Here is a 22,252-nt window from a genome sequence, read left to right on the forward strand (position 1 = left end):
CATAGCAAAATACTATGTGAGCTTTAAGAAAAAGGTCATTACCAGTTGGGAGTGGAGATTAGGGAAGAGTTACTGGAAGATGTGACATTTTAATTGGCTTTTAAAGGATTGGAAAGAATTCAACAATCAAAGAGGTTAAGAGGAGATAGTAAACAAATAATCTTAACAAAAACAGAAATTTGAGAGCACAGTGTATAGGCAAGAAGGGAGTGATATAGACAAAGCTAGACAAAAAGTTGCCAAGTGTCATGCAAGGTTGTAGACTATTTTGAATATTATGAAGAAATTATCTATTAGAGCAGTGATTCCCAACCAAAATTCTACTTTAGACAAGTAAAATGTCTAGATTTTGTAAAGTCCTTAAGGGCAGGGACTATTTTATTTAAAAATAACAGCTAGCCTTTATATAATTACTATATGCCAAGCATTGTTCTAATAACTTTCTTTTTTTTAATTCATTCATTTTTCAGTTATGTTTGGCTCTTTGTGAGCCCATTTGGGGTTTTCTTGGCAGAGATTCTGGAAGGACTTACAGTTTTCTTCTCCAGCTTATTATACAAATAAGGAAAGTTGTATAAGTATATACAACTAGTAAGTGTCTGGGGCCGAATTTGAACTCATAATCCATGTGAGGTTTTCTTGCTAAAGATACAGGAGTGGGTTGCCATTTCCTTCTCCAGTTCATTCGACAGATGAAGAAACTGAGACAAACTGGGTTTAGTGATTTGCCCAGAATCATACAACTAAGTGTTTGAGGTCAGATTTGAACTCAGGAATATGTGTCTTCTGACTCCAGTGAAGCACTTTAGCTTCATAGTTGCTCCTATAAACACATTTGATTTTCACAATAAACCTGAGAGATAAGTGCTATTATTAACTTTGCAGTTGAGGAAACTGAGGCAAACAGAGGTGAAAGGATTTCCTAGTATCAATTAATCATTTCTTGAATGTCTACTGAATGCCAAGAATTGTGCTAAGTACAGAGGATACAAAAGTGGCAAAAGAGTTTCTGCCCTCAAGAGGCTTATGATTTGCGTAAGTCCCATAGAGCTAATTAGCCATCTGATATCTGAGGTTGAATTTGGACTCAGATCCTTTTGAAAGAAGACCCAGCACTTATCCACTGTACCATCTGGCTACCAATTTTGTCTTTGAACAGTAAATATTTTACAAATGCTTGTTGATAAATATACTATCTATAGCAGACTTCATTGCTCTTGGCTAGGAACTTGGGAGAAAGGATTCCTGAGTGAGTGTCACAATTAATCAATCAAAAACAGTTATTAGGCACCTGCTATGTATAGGTACTAGGAAAAGCAAAGATAAACATCCTGGAAGTCTCTAACCTCAAGTAGTTTATATTCTAGTAGAAGAGACAACATGTATGTATATATATGTATAAATACAAAATACATACAATATAGACACAAGATAGGGATGGCAGTAGCTAAGGGTGAGAGGTTGGTGGGAGGTATTTCTATTAGTGCATCAGGAAAAGTTTTGTTCCAAGTTGTGTTGAAAGTTCAAGTAAGGAGGACTGTGAGACAGGAGAAGGAGGGAGGACATTCCAGATAAGAGGGACAGCTAGTACAAAAGACAGGAAATGGAGGCCTGTGTGTGAGGAAGAGAGGATAGTTGGGAAGGACTGTAGCTTACAGGAAGAGAGATGCTGTATAAGGAAGCTGAGGAAAGTCATGTTATCAACAAACAAGCAGCAGAGGGGGAAAAAAGTCATTTTTAAAAGTAACTGGAGCACCATTGACCATGGAAGTTTTGCTGACTCTAAGTACATGGTAGTTATGTGACTCAGTGGATATAATGCTGGACCAGGAGTCAGTCAGCTCTAAGTTCAACTGTGGCCTCAGACACTTACCAGCTGTGTGAGCTTGGGCAAGTCACTTAACCCTGCTTGCCTTAATTTCTTCAACTGTCAAATGAGCTGGAAAAGAAAACAGCAAACCACTCCAATATCTTTGCCAAGGAAACCCTACATGGGGTCATGAAAAGTTGACACAATTAAAAAAATATGCTAAAGATTTCCAATTGAAAAGCCATATACTAGATTCTAAGTGCTTTGAGGAGAGGACTAAGTCTTTTCTTTGTGTTATCCATGTATTTAATGTAAATATTCAGTATATGCTTGTTGAATAAATCTAGGAAGGAAAAAGATACCCACAGAATATAATTACTTCTAAAAGTTTATTCATGGTATAGAAACTTGGAATTCATTGCTCAAAACTTAGTTAAAAAACAAATACTCTTGCATTAAACCTTATCCAAAATGATGCAATAATAAATATTGTACACTTAAACACTCTCTAAAATATATGTATTTGTTTTATTAACAGCCTTTGGAGTAGTGGGATGATTCTATTCATTCCACTCTATTCATAATCTTTGACAAATATTTACTAGGCAAGCATCCACTATGTGAATGGCACACTATCAAGCACTTTAAATATCCTTTCCTTATTTTTTGGTACATTGCCTTGCTGCCTCCCACTCTGCTGCCATTCTAGGCACACCTCCATGAAAATCACTTCGTTTTTCAAGATATCACCTGTTTCTTTTTGCCATTCGCCACTGTGATATCCTAATTCTAAAAATTATATAAGTAAATATGGCTAGACTAAAAAGGTACCCACCTCAAGATGGTATAAACACAGAATAACAATTACATAAGAAAACTACACAGTTTTGGAGCTAGCTAGGTATGTTACAATAGAAAGATCACAGAATATGCAAAATCGTGGCACCTTGGTTCAAACCCTGACACTACCACTTGACATGTGCGTACCTTGGGCAAGACACTTCACCTCTAATCCTCAATGAGGGTGTTATGCCAGTCTTCATAAATCCTACAGTCCATTACTCTTAGATCTATTGGAATTGATCTCTTGACTGTTTTGACTATCGGGACCTTTTCATCTCTGTTTCTTGCATTCTCTCTGGCTGAGCCCCATGCCTCTAACACTGTCCCTCCTCTGATAACTGACAAACTCCCTGACCTCAAATGCCAGCTAAAATCCTATCTTCCATAGAAAGCCTTCCCGAAACCCTTATAATTCCTATCTATCCTGTATATAGTTTGCTTTGTATAGAAGCCTGCATGTTCTTTTCCACTAGACGGTAAATTCCTTGAGGGCAGAGAATGTCTTTCCCCTTTTTTTAATATCATCGCTTAGCCCGTAGTAATCAATTAACTAATTTTATTAAGCTACAGAGCGTGATTGATTTTCATTAACTCCTAAATAGCTTAATAAATATTGATAGATAAGTTTTAGGTTTCTCTTCAATACAAATATGTGATCTCATGTGAAGGTATAGCAGAACAAAACAAAACAAAAACGGTGTGAGGGTTTTAATGAGGAAAAGGGAAGGACAAACACAAAAGCCGCACTTGCTAAAAAGTGGAAATAGGTTTCCACAAGGTGCCAGGCTGTTCATAGCCCCATTAGCCCAGTTCAACCTTGGGGATTACGGTCAGGAGAGAACCGCTGGTGGAGAAGCGGACTGGCTCTCTAAAGGGAGTCACTAAAGGCTGTCATGTAGACTACAAAAGTAGTGGCGGTTCTCGGGGCCGCCTCCAGGCACTGCCTCGGCCAGGAGAGGCAGTCTGCAGCTCGCGAGCTCAATGGGCAGTGTCGCCTGCTGGGGTACCAGTTCCCATCCAGCCTAAACCTGGGACCAAGGCCCGCAGCCTGGTCCTTCCTGGGGATGCTGCAGGGTCTCAGCCGCCAGAAAAGCCTCGGGCCACGGAAGGGGAGGTAAAAAGCCCGCGACCGCAACAACTACAATAGCGGCAGTGGCTGGGCGCGGCTAGGGAGGGGCGGGCCAGGCGCCGCAGTCTCCCCTCGGGCTCCCTCAGCAGCCCCCTCCCCAGTCATTCCGGTCCCTTCTCGCTCTCCACTTCCGCAGCACCAGATTGGGGTGGTTGCTAGGCGGCGACAGCGGCGGCGGAAGCAAAATGCAAGTTTGGGGCTGAAAAGGGGCCGGAGGAGGAGGAGGCGGTCCCAGTGAGCGGCGCGACCGGGCGCAGGATGCGGCGGCGTTCTAAGCTGCCGCCGCTGCCTTCTCTAGGCCAGTGTCTGCGGCTCTTCTGGCTTCAGCCGCTACCCTTCCTCCTCGTGGGCCTGGCGCAAGGGGAGGAGGTGGCGGCATTGTCAGGTAACCGCGCAGCCTTGCTCGTTCGCCGCTCTTTTCTGTCCGTGCTTCCTTTCCCCCGCCCGGCTCGCAAGGACATCTTAGCCGTTGTGCGCCTGCCCCTTCCGTGGGAGGGGAATTTGCTCTTCCAGTGGAAGCCCAACCCCTGATAGCGGGATTTCTGGAGGCGGGCTGGTCTGGTTTGGTTCTGTCCCGCCTTCCCCACCTGGCCAGTTTCCCTTATGTAGGTAAGGGACCCCAGCCAGATTTGTTGGAACACCTGAGGGTAGAAGATGGGGTGCAGCTCTTTTTTTTTTTTTTTAAACCTCCTCTATCTCTCCTTCCCAACCTGCAGTTAAACGCACCAGCTTAAACGGCCTCTCAGCCCCTTTCCTGTGTGTAGCATTTCTCACAAGCCGATTTTTTATGTTGCCCTTCTGTCTCAAAAGCCTAGACTCATCCTGCTAAGTGTGGTGTCTCCTTTATTAAGTTTCACTATATGGATGTGTCAGAATTTTGAAGGCCTGGGTTCCAAAAACCTTTAATCAGTGAAGCTTCCTTCCTACGTCTCCCAAGAGCTGTCTTTGGCCCGTGACCAAGCTGTGCAGAACTAATGGACACCTGCCTTCCGGACCCCAGATGACAATCTGTGGTTGGGGCAAGCCGGTTTCTAACCCATTGGTTTTCATTCCTATCCAGGTCCCGGAAACCTCGTTTTTTCCTTTTAACTTTGGATTGGGGACAGTGTTCACCAGATTCATTGTGTAAATCACCCCTGAGAATCAGTTTTTGCATCGTGAGAACTTCAGCAGTATGGCTTTTGATCACCCAGATTCGGGGTTGAATTAAATGATAATATCATTTCTGGCTCTTAAAACTTTTTGGTGATTTATTGTACACTCCTATTTGCCCAGAAATTCCCATTCCAAGAAATGGGAAGCATCCAGGCAGGCCTCCACAAAATTTCCTTACTCAATTTGGAAGGAAGCCAGTCAGTTAAACAGGAAGAACTAGAGGCTGGATGGCTGTAGAGAACAGAAACTTTAAGTGGAGAACCACCTAGGCTTTTCAGTAAATAGGTGGAGTCCTTAGAAACTGAGGTACTTAGGTGTCTGAGATGTTCAGTCTGTGTTGTCGGTGAAATTCACACCAAGTCATTTTCCATTTCTTAAATTTTTTTTTTGTTGACATCTCTGAACTGAGGAAGTGTGTCTTTGAAATTGAAAGCAGATCCCTGGGCACATCAGTTTCATACTTTCTATAATAAGTCCTCTGGAAAAATAAAAATATTTAAAAACATCTGTTTAAGCAGGTTAAAGAGAAGTCATAGAGATTGTGAAATAAATATAATTTAGCATGCATTGATCTCACTTGCCATCTTGCTTTCCATCTCTCTTTAATAGACAAAAGACAAACATCTCCCAAAGTGAAACCCAACCAGTGAAGAAACCAAAAAACATTTAAAGTACATTTTGATAATCATTAGATTCTTGTTTTTGACTTAGTCATATTTTAAAATATCTATTTTACATATTAAAAAAACTTAAATTTTATGAAAGTACTTTACCAAATCATCTGAAGAAGTAAGCTCAACCAGTGAAGAAACCAAAAACATTTAAAGTACATTTTGATAATCATTAGATTCATGTTTTTGACTTAGTCATATTTTAAAATATCTGTTTTACACATTAAAAAAACTTAAATTTTATGAAAGTACTTTACCAAATCATCTGAAGAAGTAAGTTCCAGGATTGTTCTTGTTGTCACAAAGACTTGAATTCAAGACCTCTCTTTGACACATGTTAGCTATAGGATCATAAACAAAGTTCTTAACCCCTGTGGTTAATTAAGAACAGTGAGTCTGGAGCATAGAGTGAGGCTGAGGACTTTGTGTAGCTCTGCCCCACTCATAATCCAGTCCAAGTACAAGTCAAGACATCACCTTCATGATGTCAATGAACCTCTTTGAGAGCAAAGAATAAAAAAACAACAAATTACATATGAGGTGCTGAGATGAATGTGATGTCTCAGTGGAGTGAGTTTCCACACTGGTATTCTCTACATTTACAGAAATCACAATTTCTGCACCAAAAAACCTTGACTGAAATTTTTCAGGAAGTAGTTTTAAGGTTGCCTAAACTTTGGGAAGTATCTTTTTTTTTTTTTTTTTAAGATATCCAAAAACTAACTAAAACTATTATTTCTGTAGTTTTGGCTGAAGCTTTTTTTTTATTGAGTTTGAATGAATTTTAAATATAATTTTGAGTAAAATAAATAGAATAGTAATAAATAGAAGCATATGTTGAGAATTTTCAAACCAACTTCCCTAATTTTATTCATTAGGAAACTGAAGCATAGGGAGGTTAAATAAAGATGTCAACAAATATTTATGTTTGTCGACCTACTCCTGTGAGCTCCTATTATGAGCCTGGCACTGTAGTGAGAGGTAAGGATGCAAAGAAAGACAAAAATCAGTCTCAATTCCCAAGGAATTCACAGTCTAATAAAGGGAGACAGGCCACATATTTGCAATATAGACAGGATAAGACAGGATAAAGAGAAATTATTATTGGGAATAATCTCAGTGGGATAATGCTAGCATTAAAGGTAAATCAGGAAAAGCTTCTTGTAAAAAACTGGATTTTAGTTGAGATTTAAGAAAAGCTGGGAGAGGAAGATAAGGAAGTAGATTATTCCAGGCATGGATGATAGCCACTAAAAAGGCAAGTAGAATCAAAATGGAGTATAGTGTGGGAGGAACAGTAAGCTTGGAGGCCAATGTCACTGCATCTCAGATTGTGTGGAGGGGATAAGAAGTTGGAAAATTTAGGAAGGGGCTAAATTAATGCAGAACTTTAAAAACCCAAGAGAAGATTTTATATTTGATTCTGGAGGTGATAGGAAGTCATTTTGGTTGACCTTTGTTTTAGGGAACTTAGTTTGGCAGCTGAGCAGAAGATAGATTGGAATGGGAGACTTGAGGCAGACCAGAAGGCTATTGCAGTAGTTTAGGCTGAGTTTAATGTGTTCCTGCCTCAGGATGATGCAGTGTCAATGGAAAGAAGGAGTTGTATATAATAGATGGGAGGATAAAATCAACTGGACTTGACTACTGATTGAATATGGGTAATAAGAAATAGTGTGAAAAGTTGAGATTTTGAGCCTGAGTTTAGAGGATTGACTTCCAAAGGTCACAAGGCTTCAAACTCAACACTTTCTGGTTCCAATTTCAATGCTATTACTACATCACAAATGAAGAAGGTGCTTCAGAGAGATGAGAACTTATTAATTGGTTGATGAGATTTATTTCTGAAAAAAAAATGTGAATCATAAATAAGTGATTTAGGGAGGGCCTTACTGTTTAAAGAAGACCTGAAATAAATAATAGTGAAATTAATTATATGTATTTTGGAAGTTTGGCTTTATTTGGGATTTATCTATACAAAGATTTAATGAAAGGATAGGCCTAAAGAGCCAAGTCAGAGGATGAGATGTGATTGACTGATCAGACATGATGTGTTTGGTGTGTTGAAATTTGAACAATGAATTTGAAGATGCTGGATTCCTATCACTGATACTTACTCACTGTCTTCTCATGATCATTGTACTTATTTACATTCTTTAAGTTGTTCTTTTTTGGAGTGTTTTAAATCAAATAATTTGCTTATTTTATTTATAGAAATACTTTAAATGTACCTTCCCTTTGAACTTTCCCTGTTTTTTTTCATTATTTATTAGGTTCATGTTTACAAGGAATGTCATTTTGGGTTGTGTCTTCAGTTCCTTTATCATTCACCATCTTTTATTATTACATTCTTTTCTGAGATTTCTCAAGAAGGCAAAATAATCTTGTGTTATTTGAGAGTTTTTCCTTTGTCATTGAAGAGCTTCTTCCTGGCCACTTATCTTTTTAACTGTTACTCTGTCTATCTACTTGTTTATTTGTTCATTCATTTAATTTATTTATTGCCAAGACAATCAGGGTTAGATATCTTGCCCAGGATCACACCACTAGTAAATGTCAAGTGTCTGAGGCTAGATTTGAATTTAGGTCCTTCTGACTCCAAGGTGGATGCTCTATTAATTGTGTCACCTACCTACCCTGCCCCTGCCCATTTGCAAATTTGTTGCTAATCATTGAAACTGTTAAATACTAAATATCTTGAAGTTTAAAGTGTGGTTTGTTTGTTTTTCCTAGCAGTTCTTTATAGGTTTTGTCATTCCATGCTTTGTTATCCATAATCAAAAGTTCTGGATAGTTTGCTTTTATTATTTCTTATATGTGGCATTTGATTTTGGTTTTGTTTCTTTATGATAAGACCTTGGATCTAGAGCTGGCACAGACCTTAGAGACCATCTAATCTAGCAATCTCATTTTGTAGATGGGAAAATTGAGGCCATGTTCATACAGTTCCTATGCATCAGAAACATGAACTAAAATAAACCCAAGGGTTGTTAACCTGCCTCTGCTTATTTTCAAGGTCAGCATGAAATTCAGGGAGCATTGTAGAGAGTGATTTTCCTGGAGTTATAAAGACCTGAGTTCATGGCCTCATTCTTTTAACTTTAAAATGAGTATAATAATAGTACATAGGATTGTTGTCAGGATCAAATGAGATAATATTTATAAAGCAGCCTTAAAGTGCTACTTATTAGTATCATTAGCATTGCTATTATTATTCTTTGTAGTGAGAGAAGAGATAAAGAGACTCAGAAAAATTGATTAATGGGCAAACTGGCTGATCATGTCACCAGGATTCCCTATTTATTTGTCATAGCATTATCATCCTTGTGACATTCAAAAATTGGAAACCAGTCAACCGATTAATAAGCATTCATTACAGATTTATTAATCCCAGATAGAGGATACCTATTGATGTTCAATCATTTTTCAGTTGTTTTTGATGCTTTGTAACCTCATTTGGGTTTTTCTTAGTGAAGATACTGGTATGGTTTGTCATTTCTTTTTCCAGCTCATTTTATACTTGAGGAAATTAAGGCAAAGAGCATTAAGTGACTTTTCTAGGATCATCAGCTAGTAAATATCAGATGCTGGATTGAAGTTTAGGAAGAGAAGTTTTTCTGATTTCCTGACTCCAGATCTGGCACTCTGTTCACTGTACTTCCCTGTCAACTAGGGAATGACTAAACAAATTGCAGCATTTAAATAAAATGGAATAAGATTGTACTCTAAGGAATGACAAATATGAGGAAATCAAAGAGATTTATATGTGTTTGTGCAAAGTGAAAAGAATAGAACCAATTGAACAATATGCATGATAACTACAATAACATAAGTGAAAATGACACAAAATTGCTGTGCCTTAATTGCAATGACTTATGTTGGTCCCTGTCTAAAGAAGAGGAGAGTTGATAAAATGGGGGCTTGGAGTCAGGAAACTCTGAGGTCAAATACTGCCTCAGACACTTACTAGTAGGTTGACCTTGAACATGTCACTTAACTTTCTAAGCCTTAGTTTTCCCATCTGTAAAATGAAGGTGTTAGTTTCATTGGCCTCTAAAGTCTCCTCCAACTCTGAGTCTATTATCTTATGATCCCTGTAGAGTACATGGAATTTGGTTATACAGTAATGCATATGCTTCTGGATATGATTACTTTAGTGATTAGGTTTTGGAGGATTCAATAATGGGGAGTATATCAGGGAATAATTTTAGTATTTTTTCAAGGGGTATAAATAAAGATTATTAATGGGCAAAAAATGTAAATCTTGGCTTGGCATTTGAAATAAGCAGTAAGCTGGGCTCAGAATTGAGTAGGAAGAAGGGATCAGTTTAAAACTCATTTGGAAATTTGTGTAGTGCTGTCAGTGATCTGTCTGCTGGCTGCTGCAAAAGCTCGTCCCTTTAGCACCAGTCTTCCCCCAGAAATACCATATAGCTCTAAATCACAGACCACTAAGTTCTCAGAAGAATTGAAATTATAATTAATCCAAAGGTCAATAGAAATACACATAGTGGGAATGAGAAGGCTGTAGCATGTTACTAATAATGACTCCTTGAAAGAAGTGGTATAAAAGACATTATTGACCAAGTGTGAGGAATTTAGGTTAAATGCAGTGTGCCTTAAAATAATGAAACAATTGTTTCAAAGGTAAAACATCTTAAGAGGCAAAAGGGAATCTTCATCTCTATTTTGGGCATGGTTGGGAGGAGAACATGACAGAAGGAGGACCTTTGAAGCTTTCTAGGTGTAAAGTCCTAACACAGATTAGTGATGAACCATCTGAAGCATCATCTTTTCTAATGATATAGATTTGCAGCAGCCATAATAGAGAACTGACCTAAACTATAGGCATCTATGCAGTCTTTCCAAAGCATTTATTTAGAATATAGAAATCTAGATTTAGAGCTAAAAGAGACTTTAGAGGCCATTTAGTCTAAATCTCTCATTGTATAGATGAAGAAACTGAAACTCAGAAAGTTTTTAAGGGAAAGCTTCCCAAGGCTGAGTAGATAATACAATTGGTACCCACTTCTCATGATTCCTTCAGAACAAATATCTATTACCAGAAGTGATCTCAAGATCAGTGCTAGGAGTTGTGAAGTCCTAGGCAAGAAGTTGACCTTAGTAGTACAGTTGATGTTGATATCGTTGTTTATCACTAAAAGAGCAGAAATGAAGGGTGCATTTGAGATATGAATAGCTTATTAAGAAACTAAATCAGAAAATAGGATTTGGGGATAAAAGAAGTGATGGGCTCTTTACGTAAGGATGGAGGATCTAATGAGGACAAGTGAAAATACATTAAAATGGAAGAGTTTGGCAAATTAATCTAGATAGATTTTTTAAATTTAAAATTTTTCTTTTTAAAAAATCTATGTAGTTTTAAATGCTAAAGGGGAGGGAGAGGGAGGAAATTGTACATATATGTATGTATATGTGTATATATCCACCTGCCAGATACTACAATAGAGTAAAAATCCCAGCATAGGAGAAAATTAATAGAGATCTTAATAATTCACAAGAAATGAACCTGAGATCTTAATGAAAGGAATTTAATTTTATATCATAGACAGAGACTATAGAATCATAGATTTAGAGCTGGAATGAACATAAAAGTCCTGCCATCTCATTTTACAGTGGAAGAAATTAAGACTTAGTTATTATCTATAATATTTTTGTTACAAAATTACAAATATTTTTAATGTTGACAATATTAAAAAAATATTTAAGGGTGGCACAGTAGATAGAATGCTGGGCCTGGAATTAGGAAGATTCATCTTTCTGAATTCAAATCCAGTCTTAGACACTTACTAGCTGTATAACTGTGGCCAAGACACTTAACCCTGTTTGTCTCAGTTTCTTCATCTGTCAAATGTGCTGAAGAAGGAAATGGTGAACCAGTGCAATATTTTTGCCAAGACAATTTTAAACCGGGTCTTGGAAAGTTAGATAATTGAAAAACAACTGAACAATAAATACTACAATTATTAACATAGGTAATACTTTGTAGAGTGTTTGTAAACCTTAAAGTGCAATATTAATGCTAGTCAAATAAATAATATAAATTTGTGTATAAAACCTTATGGGTTATTCCTCCTTAGGAGGAATAGATACTGATAAGGATCCAACACTATATATGAAAACATAGGCAATGACATTCCTTGTAAGTAGATGATCTCTATTTCTAGGTTCACTAGCTATACAAATAAAGTTACTTAAAAGATACTAACTTTACTCCTTTTGTTACAAAAGACCTGGATATAATATGTAAATATACTAACTACATAATTCCAAATTATACACAGAAAGCAGTGTATGTTAAATGAATAGTAAAATATGTTTGTACTTCAGTGAATGTTCTACAATGAAGTGTTAAACTCAAAGTAAATAATAAAACTAATGAAAATTAGATTTCCCTTTGAGATAATACAAGATAGTTCTTAAGTTACACTCCTCTAAGAAAATTATTGCATCAAAATTCTTCTTTTCCTTAAAACAAAACAGATGTTTCTGACTTTAACATTACTAATTAATAGATTTATACCTTGGTCCCACAAACTTCTGCATTATTGTTTAATTATTCTCTTATTTTGAAATATAAGATTAATAACCTTGTTTTATACATGAATATGTACCTATTAAGGGGCAGATGACAGTCAATTATATATCTACTTAATTATTTAGAATATGAAAAAGATTATAATTTCAGACAAAAACAATAAGATCTTGTATACTTGTATCCTGTAGCAGTACAAAAATGCTGGAGTATTGTAACAATGAGATTCTTTATATTAAAAAAATTAAATATATATATTTAAAATATTTTTAAAATTATATCTAAAAAAATACCTGCCCTAGTTAGAGAGATTTATTATGAAAGGAAAAAGCAGCAATATGATTATAAAGCATCAAAGCTAATCCTCCAGGCCTAAACCTAAGGATATGGAATGACTCAACACATATATAAAAGGAAAAAAAACACCACCCTTATTTCTGCTGGGTTTCAAGTAAAAGTCATAGTTGTATGACAGGCTATCACAGTAAGCACAGAATTAACCAGGTGGGAAAATTTCTTGTATGGAAATTGACTCCAAAGGGTTCTACCAATTGGAAAACTAAATACACTTGGTATAACTGTAAACTGTTCCAAACATTTTAAAGAACATTATATGCCAAGAGTTCTAAAACTGTGTTTGTCCTTTGACTCAGCAATACCATTATTAGATCTGTTTACTAAGGTGATCAGGGAAGAAAAAAAATAACACACACACACACATATAACTTTTTATTTTAAAAATATGTGCAAATATAATTTTCAATATTCACCTTTGTAAAATCTTGAGTTTCAAATTTGTCTTCCTCCCTTCCCCTTATCCCCTTCCCCTAGATATCAAGTAATATTTTTCATATTCTTTTCCTAAACTTTCTTTTACTTGATCAGTTCAAAATTCTGTGTCTCATGCTATCTATAGAATTAATCTTCTTGTCACTGAATTTCTCCTTTATAATTTTAGCACATATTTTTAAACAAAACCAGTGACTTATTAAACTTTTATGGTCTCTAAGTTGCACGGTTTATTTCAACTCCGGCAACTTTGCCATTAATTTACTTATAATAAATTCTGTTGAATTATTGCTAATTATTTTCAGTTCTATTATTCTCTCAGAGATGAAAGCATCTCATCTTTCCCTCACTGTCCAGAAGGGAAAATCTTAGTCCTAGTCCTAATCCTGATTGCATGGCTGCAAACTTCCATTAAGATGTTCTTAGCAATTATAAAACTCTTTAACAGTTTATTTAAGCCTGGTCTATTCAAATAACAATTAAATTCTGTTATATTATCTACAGAAGTAACACAAAGTATTTTTTCAAATTGAATTTCACTTTCAATCAAGTTGTTCCCTTAAGTAAACTTTTTTTTGTGTGTGCAGACAAAAAGTAAGATACTTCTTAAAAATTCAAAATGTAAACTTGCTTTGAAATTTATTCCAAACTGATTTTTCCCTTCTTTGCTCTGTACCCTTGTGATATTGAGTAGCTTTCATATATATATCTGTGGTGATCTTCTTAAATTTGTCTATACCCTTCTTGTACCACCTAAAACAGAACCAGTTAAGAATTAATACTAGGTAGTTCCTAAGTACCACTATTTAAATGAAAGCTGCAACCTTTTTTTTTTTTTTTTCACTTCTAAACCTCAGTGATGTAGTTTTCAAATCTGCTTCTTTCTAATCACTAAAATGACCTAGCTCTCTTAGCTGTGAGATATAAAAAGCTGACACTCTTTAGAGGAAGAGTGATAAAGGATTCATTTACCATTCACAGTTATTAATTTCCTTTTAAACAAAATGCTAGTCTGAAATTTGCTAAAATATTTTAACTTTTGTAAAAAAACATTCAAACCACATTTTCACAGTAGAGAACTTACATTTTAGTCACAAACTCAGCTTTTAATTAGTTTATGATGGCATTGCTGTAAATTGGGGAAAATATCCTGTTTTCCTTGTCTGTGCTTCTTATGTGTCTTCTTACATGGCCTATTAAAAAAGAGAAAGTTTTTTTTCCCCAAGAAAAGTTTTTACTTTACTTTTACTCTTCAGGAAAAGAGCTAGATTGACTTTTAAACATAAATAATATGACAAAAGAGACATAGAAGTGCTTGTTCCTTATCTTTCCCTAGAAATTTATGAGAGTTAAGCCTCTCCTAGCAGATTGAACTGTTTTAAAACACTTTCTGGCTCTGTCCAAGAGCATGTATTTATTTAAAAGCCACACAGAAGCACATACTTTCAAATATGGGACTTAAGAGCAAGCAGGTTTCTATTCTCAATTGGTTTATTAGATGGTTCCAAATATCATGCTATAAATGCACAGAGACACAAAGACATGGAGCTCCTAAGAAATTAATGTATGTTAAAGATCTCTTGTCAGGCTGATTCTTAGACTTTTCTCAGTATTTTTTCATTGCACTCCATCCTCTTCCCCCACCCCCGCTCCCCCTCTCCGCCCCAGTTTTCCCTGATAAAAGCTGAGGGCTAGTCTTTGAAGGAAAAAAATCCTCCCCTAGATATCCAGGAGCTTTCCTTGGAGAATGAAAAATTCTCCATGGCTTGAATTCTCCACGGTTTTGGGCCTTCCTCTAAGGGCTGCCTTTGGGGAACAAAAAAACTTTCCCAAAGCTTTAATTCCTTAAGCCTTGAAAAATCAGTCTTATACTTTCCCCCTGTACTTAGATCTGTGGGGAATAAAAAAAAAAAAGTTCTCTGAGGAAGTAGCTAAAGGTTTGTCTCCTTGGCTTCCCCCCCCCCCCCTTCCCCAATCTCTATATTGTTAGTTATTTCCAAATTATCACATTGACCACAAATAAACATACAAGATATAAGCAAACAAAAAGCTGCAACTTTTCTCAACAATTATTATTGTTATTAATTATTAATCTACTTTAACCTTAGAGTTAAAGCTATGGAATTTGAGGTTGAGGGGAGAGCCAGTTCTCTCCCTTTTCAGGTAAAAAGGAAGAAGTTTTCAAGAAAAGCCTTCCTTTCAGGTGAAAAAATTTCACCAAGGAATGCCTCCCTCAAAAAAAGGGTAAGGAGTATGAACCTCTTTCCTCCAATTTCATTACTGCCACCAGTTTGTCTCAATAAATTTATTAAAAGTAAACTGAGATACAGAGGTCCACACTTTTACTGATTTATTAGCAGAGCACAAACTTATTAATAAAGTGGATCAAATAGCTACCTCAGGCCAAAAGATCCAGAGAAGGAGGCACAGCATCTTATTATAAGCATAGAGCAAAGAACAGAACAGGGTAAATGAGGAAAATAATATATTGATTATAGGGTTGGCAGCATTGTGGGGTTGAAGACAATAGGATGGGTTACATTAAGAAGAGTGGGCCAAGCAGCCCCCTGCTTTTTCTTAGAGGAATGCTCTGTTGATTTATGAGACCCATCTGTATCCTGAGGCCATTGATAGTGGACCAGGATAAGGTTCTCTTTAATTGTGAAAGGATAGGCAAAGACCCAGCAGTATATTTTGTAGAAATGTACCAGATCAGTTTGTAGGCCTTCAAGGTAACAAACAGATATCTTGGAGTTTTTCAGGAGCTGAAGTTCTGAAAGTTCACTAACTCAGAGAAGTAGCTAAACTCCTTTGATTAAGAAATATACACTAAGCCCACTTGCAAGTTTAAAAATAGGGAACCAGATTCCCTAATGTCTACCTGCATCCCTCTAGGACAGCAGATTTCCTTGAGGCAAGAATAGAACAGTGATTAGCAGGAGAACTGAACTTCTGAATTTAGTTTGTAGAAAAAGAGACAAAGAAATGTGCCTGAGCAATCATACAAAATGGGGCTGAACTATAGAATAGGATTAATTACACAATGGGCTCAATTATAAAATGATAATTAATTTATTGTAATTCATCTTTGTAATTCATCTGTATTTTTTTTTCTGACAAAGAATCCACCCAGTGTACTACTATTGACCTTCCTGTATGTCCTTTTTTATTAGAATGTAGTATTTTATTTTTCCCAGTTACATGTAAAACAATTTCTTTAAAAATTTTATTAAAGCTTTTTATTTACATATGCATATGTAGTATATGCATGGATAATTTTTCAACACTGACCCTGGCAAAACCTTCTCTTCCAAAATTTCCCCTCTTTCCCTTTAACCCTTCCCCTAGGTGGCAGGTAATCCAGTACATGTTAAATATGTTAAAATATATGTTAAATCCAATATATATTTATATAGTTATCTTGCTGCGCAAGAAAAATCAGATTAAGAAGGGAAAAAAAAAAACAGAAAACAAAATACAAGCATACAACAACAGAAAGAATGAAAATGCTATGTTGTAGTCCACGCTCAGTTCCTACAGGTCTCTCTCTGAGTGCATATGGCTTTCTTCATCACTGAACAATTGGAACTGTTTTGAATCATCTTATTGTTGAAGAGAGTCATGTTTATCAGAACCCATCATCGTATAGTCTTGCTGTTGCCATGTATAATGATCTCCTGCTCATTTCACTTAGCATCAGTTCATATAAGTCTCTCCAGGCCTCTCTGAAATAATCCTGCTGATCATTTCTTACAGAACAATAATATTCCATAACATTCATGTGCCATAATTTATTCAGCCATTCTCCAATTGATGGGCATCCATTCAATTTCCAGTTACTTGCCACTACAAAAAGGGCTGCCATAAACTTTGTAAACAATTTTAAACATTTGTTTTTAAAACTTTGAGTTACTTCCTCCCCTCCATTGAGAAGGGACTTGTGATGTTATCCAGAGTATTCTATAAGTTGTGTTGCGAAAGAAAAAAAAAAAAAGAAAAGGAAACATCTCCCTCCCTGCCCCTGTCAAAAAAACTTCAAGAAAAATGAAGTAAAAAAAAAAAGTATGCTTCAATCTGTATTCAGACACAGTTAGTTCTTTCTCTGGGTATAGTTAGCATTTTTCATCATAAATTCTTCAAAAGAAGTCTTGGATCATATTATTGTTGAGAATAGCAAAGTCATTCACAGCTGATCATCCCACAACATTGCTATTGCTTTGTATAGAGTACATTTCACTTTGTGTAAGCTCTTGGAGGACTTTTTACTTTTTCTGAGGCCATCCTGTTCATCATTTCTTATAAAACAATAGTATTACATCATAACCACAGTACAGAATTTATTTATTTTCCATTTGATGGGCATCTCCTCAGTTTCCAAGTCTTTGCCATAAGAAAAGAGCTGCTATAAATATTTCTGTACATATAAGTCCTTTTCCTTTTTAAAAAATCTCTTTTGGGATACATGCCTAGTAGTGGTATTGTTAGATCAAAGGATATGCATGATTTTATAGCCTTTTGGGATATAATTCCAAATTTCACAATTCCATCACTAATGCATTAATGTCTCATTTTTTCCTGCATTCCCTCTAATTTTTATCATTTTTCTTTTCTGGGTCATTGGCTATTCTAACAGGTATGAGATAATACTTCAGAATTGTTTTAATTTGCACTTCTCTAATCAATAGTGAGTTAGAGTATTTTTTTATGTGGCTACAAATAGCTTGACTGGTTTGTCTGAAAACTCTTCATATCTTTAAATAATTTATCAATTGAGAAATGGCTCTTATTTTTTATACATTTGACTCAATTCTCCATATATTTGAGAAATGAGGCCTTTATCAGAGAAACTTGTTTCAAAATTCTTTTCACAATTACTATTGCTAACTGTATCTTCCCCTATTTATCCTCTTTCTCCTTTCACCCTCTCTCTCCTTTCACCCTGCTTCTTCTCAAAAGTGTTTTGCTTCTGACTACGTCCTCCCCTTTCCTACAGGGTAAGATAGATTTCTATACCCATATTGAATATGTATGTTATTTTCTCTTTGGCCAATTCAGATAAGAATGAGGTTTACTCACTTCTCCTCTCCTCTCCCTCTTCTGTAAAATCTTTTTTTTGCCTCTTTTATGACAGATAATTTATGTATTCCATCTCCTCCTGATCCGGCTCCCCTAGAACATCCAAGTTTGCTCTGCCCTAGGATGCTCCCTAACTCTTCCCTAACTCTTTAGACCCCACACTTGCTTCTTCTTTCCCTCTCTTGCCTCTGACTTTTAAATAGTGCCTCTTCACTTTCAGTCCCTACTAGATCTTTTTTAGTTAATCTGTGTGTTTTTATGAAGTAAAGTGCTCCTTTTGGCTGTGAGAACTCTGTGAGTTTTTCACATTCTAAACTGCTCTCCCAACATAGTGCTTCATCAGTCTCACCCTGTTACTTTCGATCTCTTCCTGTCTAGGGGCTCTTTCCAAACCTGCAAACAAACTTATGTCTCTCCAGTCTTGAAAACCCTGACTTAATCTTTTCACCTCTGCTATTGTTCTACATCTTTTCTTCCCTTTATGGCTAAACTTTTCTGTCTTTTATTTCTGAAAACCTATTATAGATGACTCTACTTTCTCTTCTCTTGCCCTCTTTTTTTTTAACTCTTTACAATCTGGCTTCTGATCTCATCATCCCACTTAAATTGTTGTCTCCAAAGTTAAATTGTCGAATCCTATGGCCTTTTCTTATTCCTCATTCTTGATCTCCCTTCTGTCTTTACCACTGTTGATCACTTGTTCCTTTTTGAAACTTCCTTCTAGATTTTTGAGATGTCATTCTCTCTTTGGTCTTCTTTTACCTATCTGATCCTTCCTCATTCTTCTTTGCTGAGTCTTCTTCCAGTTCATGCCCTCTAATGTTAGGTGTCCCACAGGCCTCTATCCTGGACTCTCTTCTCTTCTTCCTCTGGTATACCACTTCCCTTGGTAATCTCATCAAATCTTTTGGATTTAATTACCATCTCTATACTGAAGATTCTCAAATCTGCTATCTTACCACAAACTCTCTACTTACCCTGGAAAGGCATCTCCAGTTGCCTTTCAAATATCTCAAACTGTATATCCAGCAAACATCAGGTCCAAAATTAAAACTAAACAGGCCAAAACAAAAATCACAATTTTTCACCCCCCAACAATCTTTCTCTGCCTGCCCCCCCCCATTATTGCTGAGGGAAATATCATCCTTCTTAGGATGTCTTAGACTCAAAATCTACCTCTTATCCTTGACTCCTTGTCTACCATACCTCCTATCTAATCTGTTGGTGAGTCCTACCAATTTTACTTTCTCTCCAAAAAGGCTCTTTTCCTTTTCTGACATAGATTCTACTCTGGTACAGATCTTTATCACCTCTTTACAAGAGTTTTTAAAAGGTCTGCCTACCTCAAGTCTCTCCCTAAAACTGAGTGGGTGTCATCAGTTGGGGAATGGCTGAATAAGTTATGGGATATGAATGTAATGGAATATTATTGTTGTATAAGAAGTGTTGAGCAGGCTAATTTCAGAAAGGTCTGGAGAGACTTACATGAACTGATGCTAAGTGAAGTAAGTAGAACCAAGAGAACATTGTGTACAGCAACAAGATTATGTGATGATTAACTCTGATGAACTTGGCTCTTTTCAACAATGAGGTGATTCAAGGGAATTACAATAGACTTGTGATGGAGAGAACCACTTGGGTCCAGAAAGGTGACTATGGGAGTGGAATGTGGATCACAACATAGTTTTTTTACCTTTTTTGTTGTTTGGTTGCTTGTTTTTTTTTTTTTTTTTCTTTCTCATTTTTCCCCCTTTTGATCTGATTTTTCTTCTGCAGCATGATAAATATGTATATATGTTTAGAAGAACTGCACATGTTTAGCCTATATTGGATTACTTGCTGTTTAGGGGAGGAGGGTAGGGAGGAAGGAGGGAGAAAATTTTGGAATACAAGGTTTTGCAAGGTGAATGTGAAAACTCTTTGCATGTATTTTGAAAATAAAAAGCTATTATTAAAAAAAAAAATTTAAGCCCCTACTCCAACTATCCTCCATTTAAGCATCAAAGTGATTTTCCTAAAGCACAGGTCTGATATCACTCCTCTATTCAGTAAACTCCAGGATAAAATACACCATTTTCTGTTTGGCATTCAATGTCCTTTAAAACCTGGCTCCCTCCTACCTTTCCATCATTTTACACCTTACTCCCTACCATGTATTCTTTGATTCAGTAATACTGGCCTCCTTTCTGTTTTAGAAACAAAATATTCTAGCTCTTGGCTCCAAATATTTTCTCTGACTGTTGCTCCTATCTAGAATGTTTTCCTTCCTCATCTATACATATTGGTTTCCTTTTTAAGTCCCAAATAAAATCCCATCTTTAACGGGAAACCTTTCCCAACTCCTCTAATTCAATGGTCTTCCCTCTGCTAATTATTTCCTATATTTCCTGTATATAGCTTGTTTGTATATATATTTCCCCAACTGATGGGTATCCACTCAATTTCCAGTTTGCTTTTTATCTCCTACATTAGATTGTGAGTTCCTTGAGGATACTAACTGTTTTACTTCTTTTTGTATCCCAACTACTTAGCCAGTGCCTGGCACATAATAGGCACTTAATAGATGTTTATTGACTATTTTCTAGCTATTCTTTGTAACTTCTTCTTACATACCATTTCTGATTTTTAAAATAGCACTTCAGGGTCTGATTTGATTCCAAATTTGGCAAATTCTCTGTTACTGATAATTAAAATAAATTAGTGTAGAAATACACTATAATTAATTCCATTTTCTGACTCTTTGTTGCCCTTTAACTATGAGTTTCACCTGTGAATGTTTTAGAGATGATGTGACACATTTGAGTTGCATGTCAAGCTTTTTGTGGACCACTTGTCATTTTTAGGGAAAGTATCTTCCTGACTTTAAGTTAGGAATACATGTCGATTCCCGTATGTAATTTTTGATGGTGGTTTTCCATAAGCCTCTTTAGAGAATATACTCTTCATGTTTCAACTATGCAGATAACTGAATAGAATTAGTAGTTATATACTTTTGAATAGTAGTGCTGGTTAAGGAAATCTCTTGATTTAGAAAGGAAACATCGATTTTGATACATTTTCAAGATAAAAATATAGATTAAAAATATTGTTACAGAGACTCATAGAAAGAAGAAAAGGAAAGTAAATCGAGTTTACTAGTCATTATAATACTGTTTTAGTGATAAGCTGTGCCTGACATAGTACAGATTTTCATATCGGAAAAATGCAATGTTGTTATGACAGAAATGGTAGACATACATATAGAAAATTCCTTTGAATCAAAAATATTTTTCTTAGCTATAATTTTATTAATCTTAACTATACTTTTTATAATGAAATGGGGAAAACTTGCTTAGGAAAGATTAATGTACTTAATTGATGAGTACAAGAATTTGTGATCATTTAGCAAGTTTTTATTAAACTCTGGCTAGTTGCTAAGAATTCAGATATAATTAATGAGATCATTCCTCTATCAAGGGCTTTACAATCTGGAAAGAAAATAGGAAGTGTATGAGTATAAATAGAATAAATATAAAGCAAATTAATATAAAGTAGTTAAATATAAGATAACTAGCAGTTACCAGCAGTTCAGAGAGTTAGGAAAAGTTTCACATCAAAGATGATACTTGATTTACATTTTTAAAAAATTTCAATAGCTTTTTATTATTCTAATTACATGTAAAGATAGTTTTTCAACATTCATTTTTGTAAGATTTTGAGTTTCATATTTTGTCTCTCCCTTAATTCCCTCTCCTCAAGACAGCAAGCAATCTAATATAAGGTATACATGTACAATCATTTTAAACCTATTTCCATATTAGTCATTTTGTAAAAGAAAAATCAGAACAAAAGGGGAAAACTACAAGAAATGAAAAACAAACAAAAGATGAAAATAGTAAGCTTCAATCCACATTCAGTCTCCCTAGTTCTCTTTCTGTATATGGATGGCATTTTCCATCCCAAGTCTATTGGAATTTCTTGATCACTCCATTGCTGAGAAGAGCCAAGGCTATTATAGTTGGTTATCACATAAAGTTGCTGTTACCATGTACAATGTTCTCTTTGTTCTGCTCACTTTCCTCGGCATTAATTCATATAAGTCTTTGCAGGCCTTTCTGAAATCAGCCTGCTCATCATTTCTTATAGAAATTACATTCATAAACTATAATTTATTCAGTCATTCCCCAACTGATGGGTATCCACTCAATTTCCAGTTTCTTGTCACCATAAAAAGACCTGTTACA

At 35.8% G+C, this 22,252-nt stretch overlaps 1 protein-coding gene across 1 annotated transcript in view; it reads left to right on the forward strand.

The window, feature by feature from the left end:
* Positions 1-3,969: 3,969 nt before the first annotated feature.
* The window catches only part of NEMP2 (nuclear envelope integral membrane protein 2), a 33,294-nt gene continuing 15,011 nt past the window's right edge, over positions 3,970-22,252 (forward strand). Inside the window, exon 1 of the mRNA XM_031960303.1 lies at positions 3,970-4,167. Coding sequence (XP_031816163.1) covers positions 4,041-4,167 — 127 coding nt within the window. The 5' untranslated portion in view covers positions 3,970-4,040. The remainder of the gene's footprint in view (positions 4,168-22,252) is intronic.

Source organism: Sarcophilus harrisii, chromosome 3, assembly GCF_902635505.1.
Source record: "Sarcophilus harrisii chromosome 3, mSarHar1.11, whole genome shotgun sequence".
NCBI classification, from domain to species: domain Eukaryota; kingdom Metazoa; phylum Chordata; class Mammalia; order Dasyuromorphia; family Dasyuridae; genus Sarcophilus; species Sarcophilus harrisii.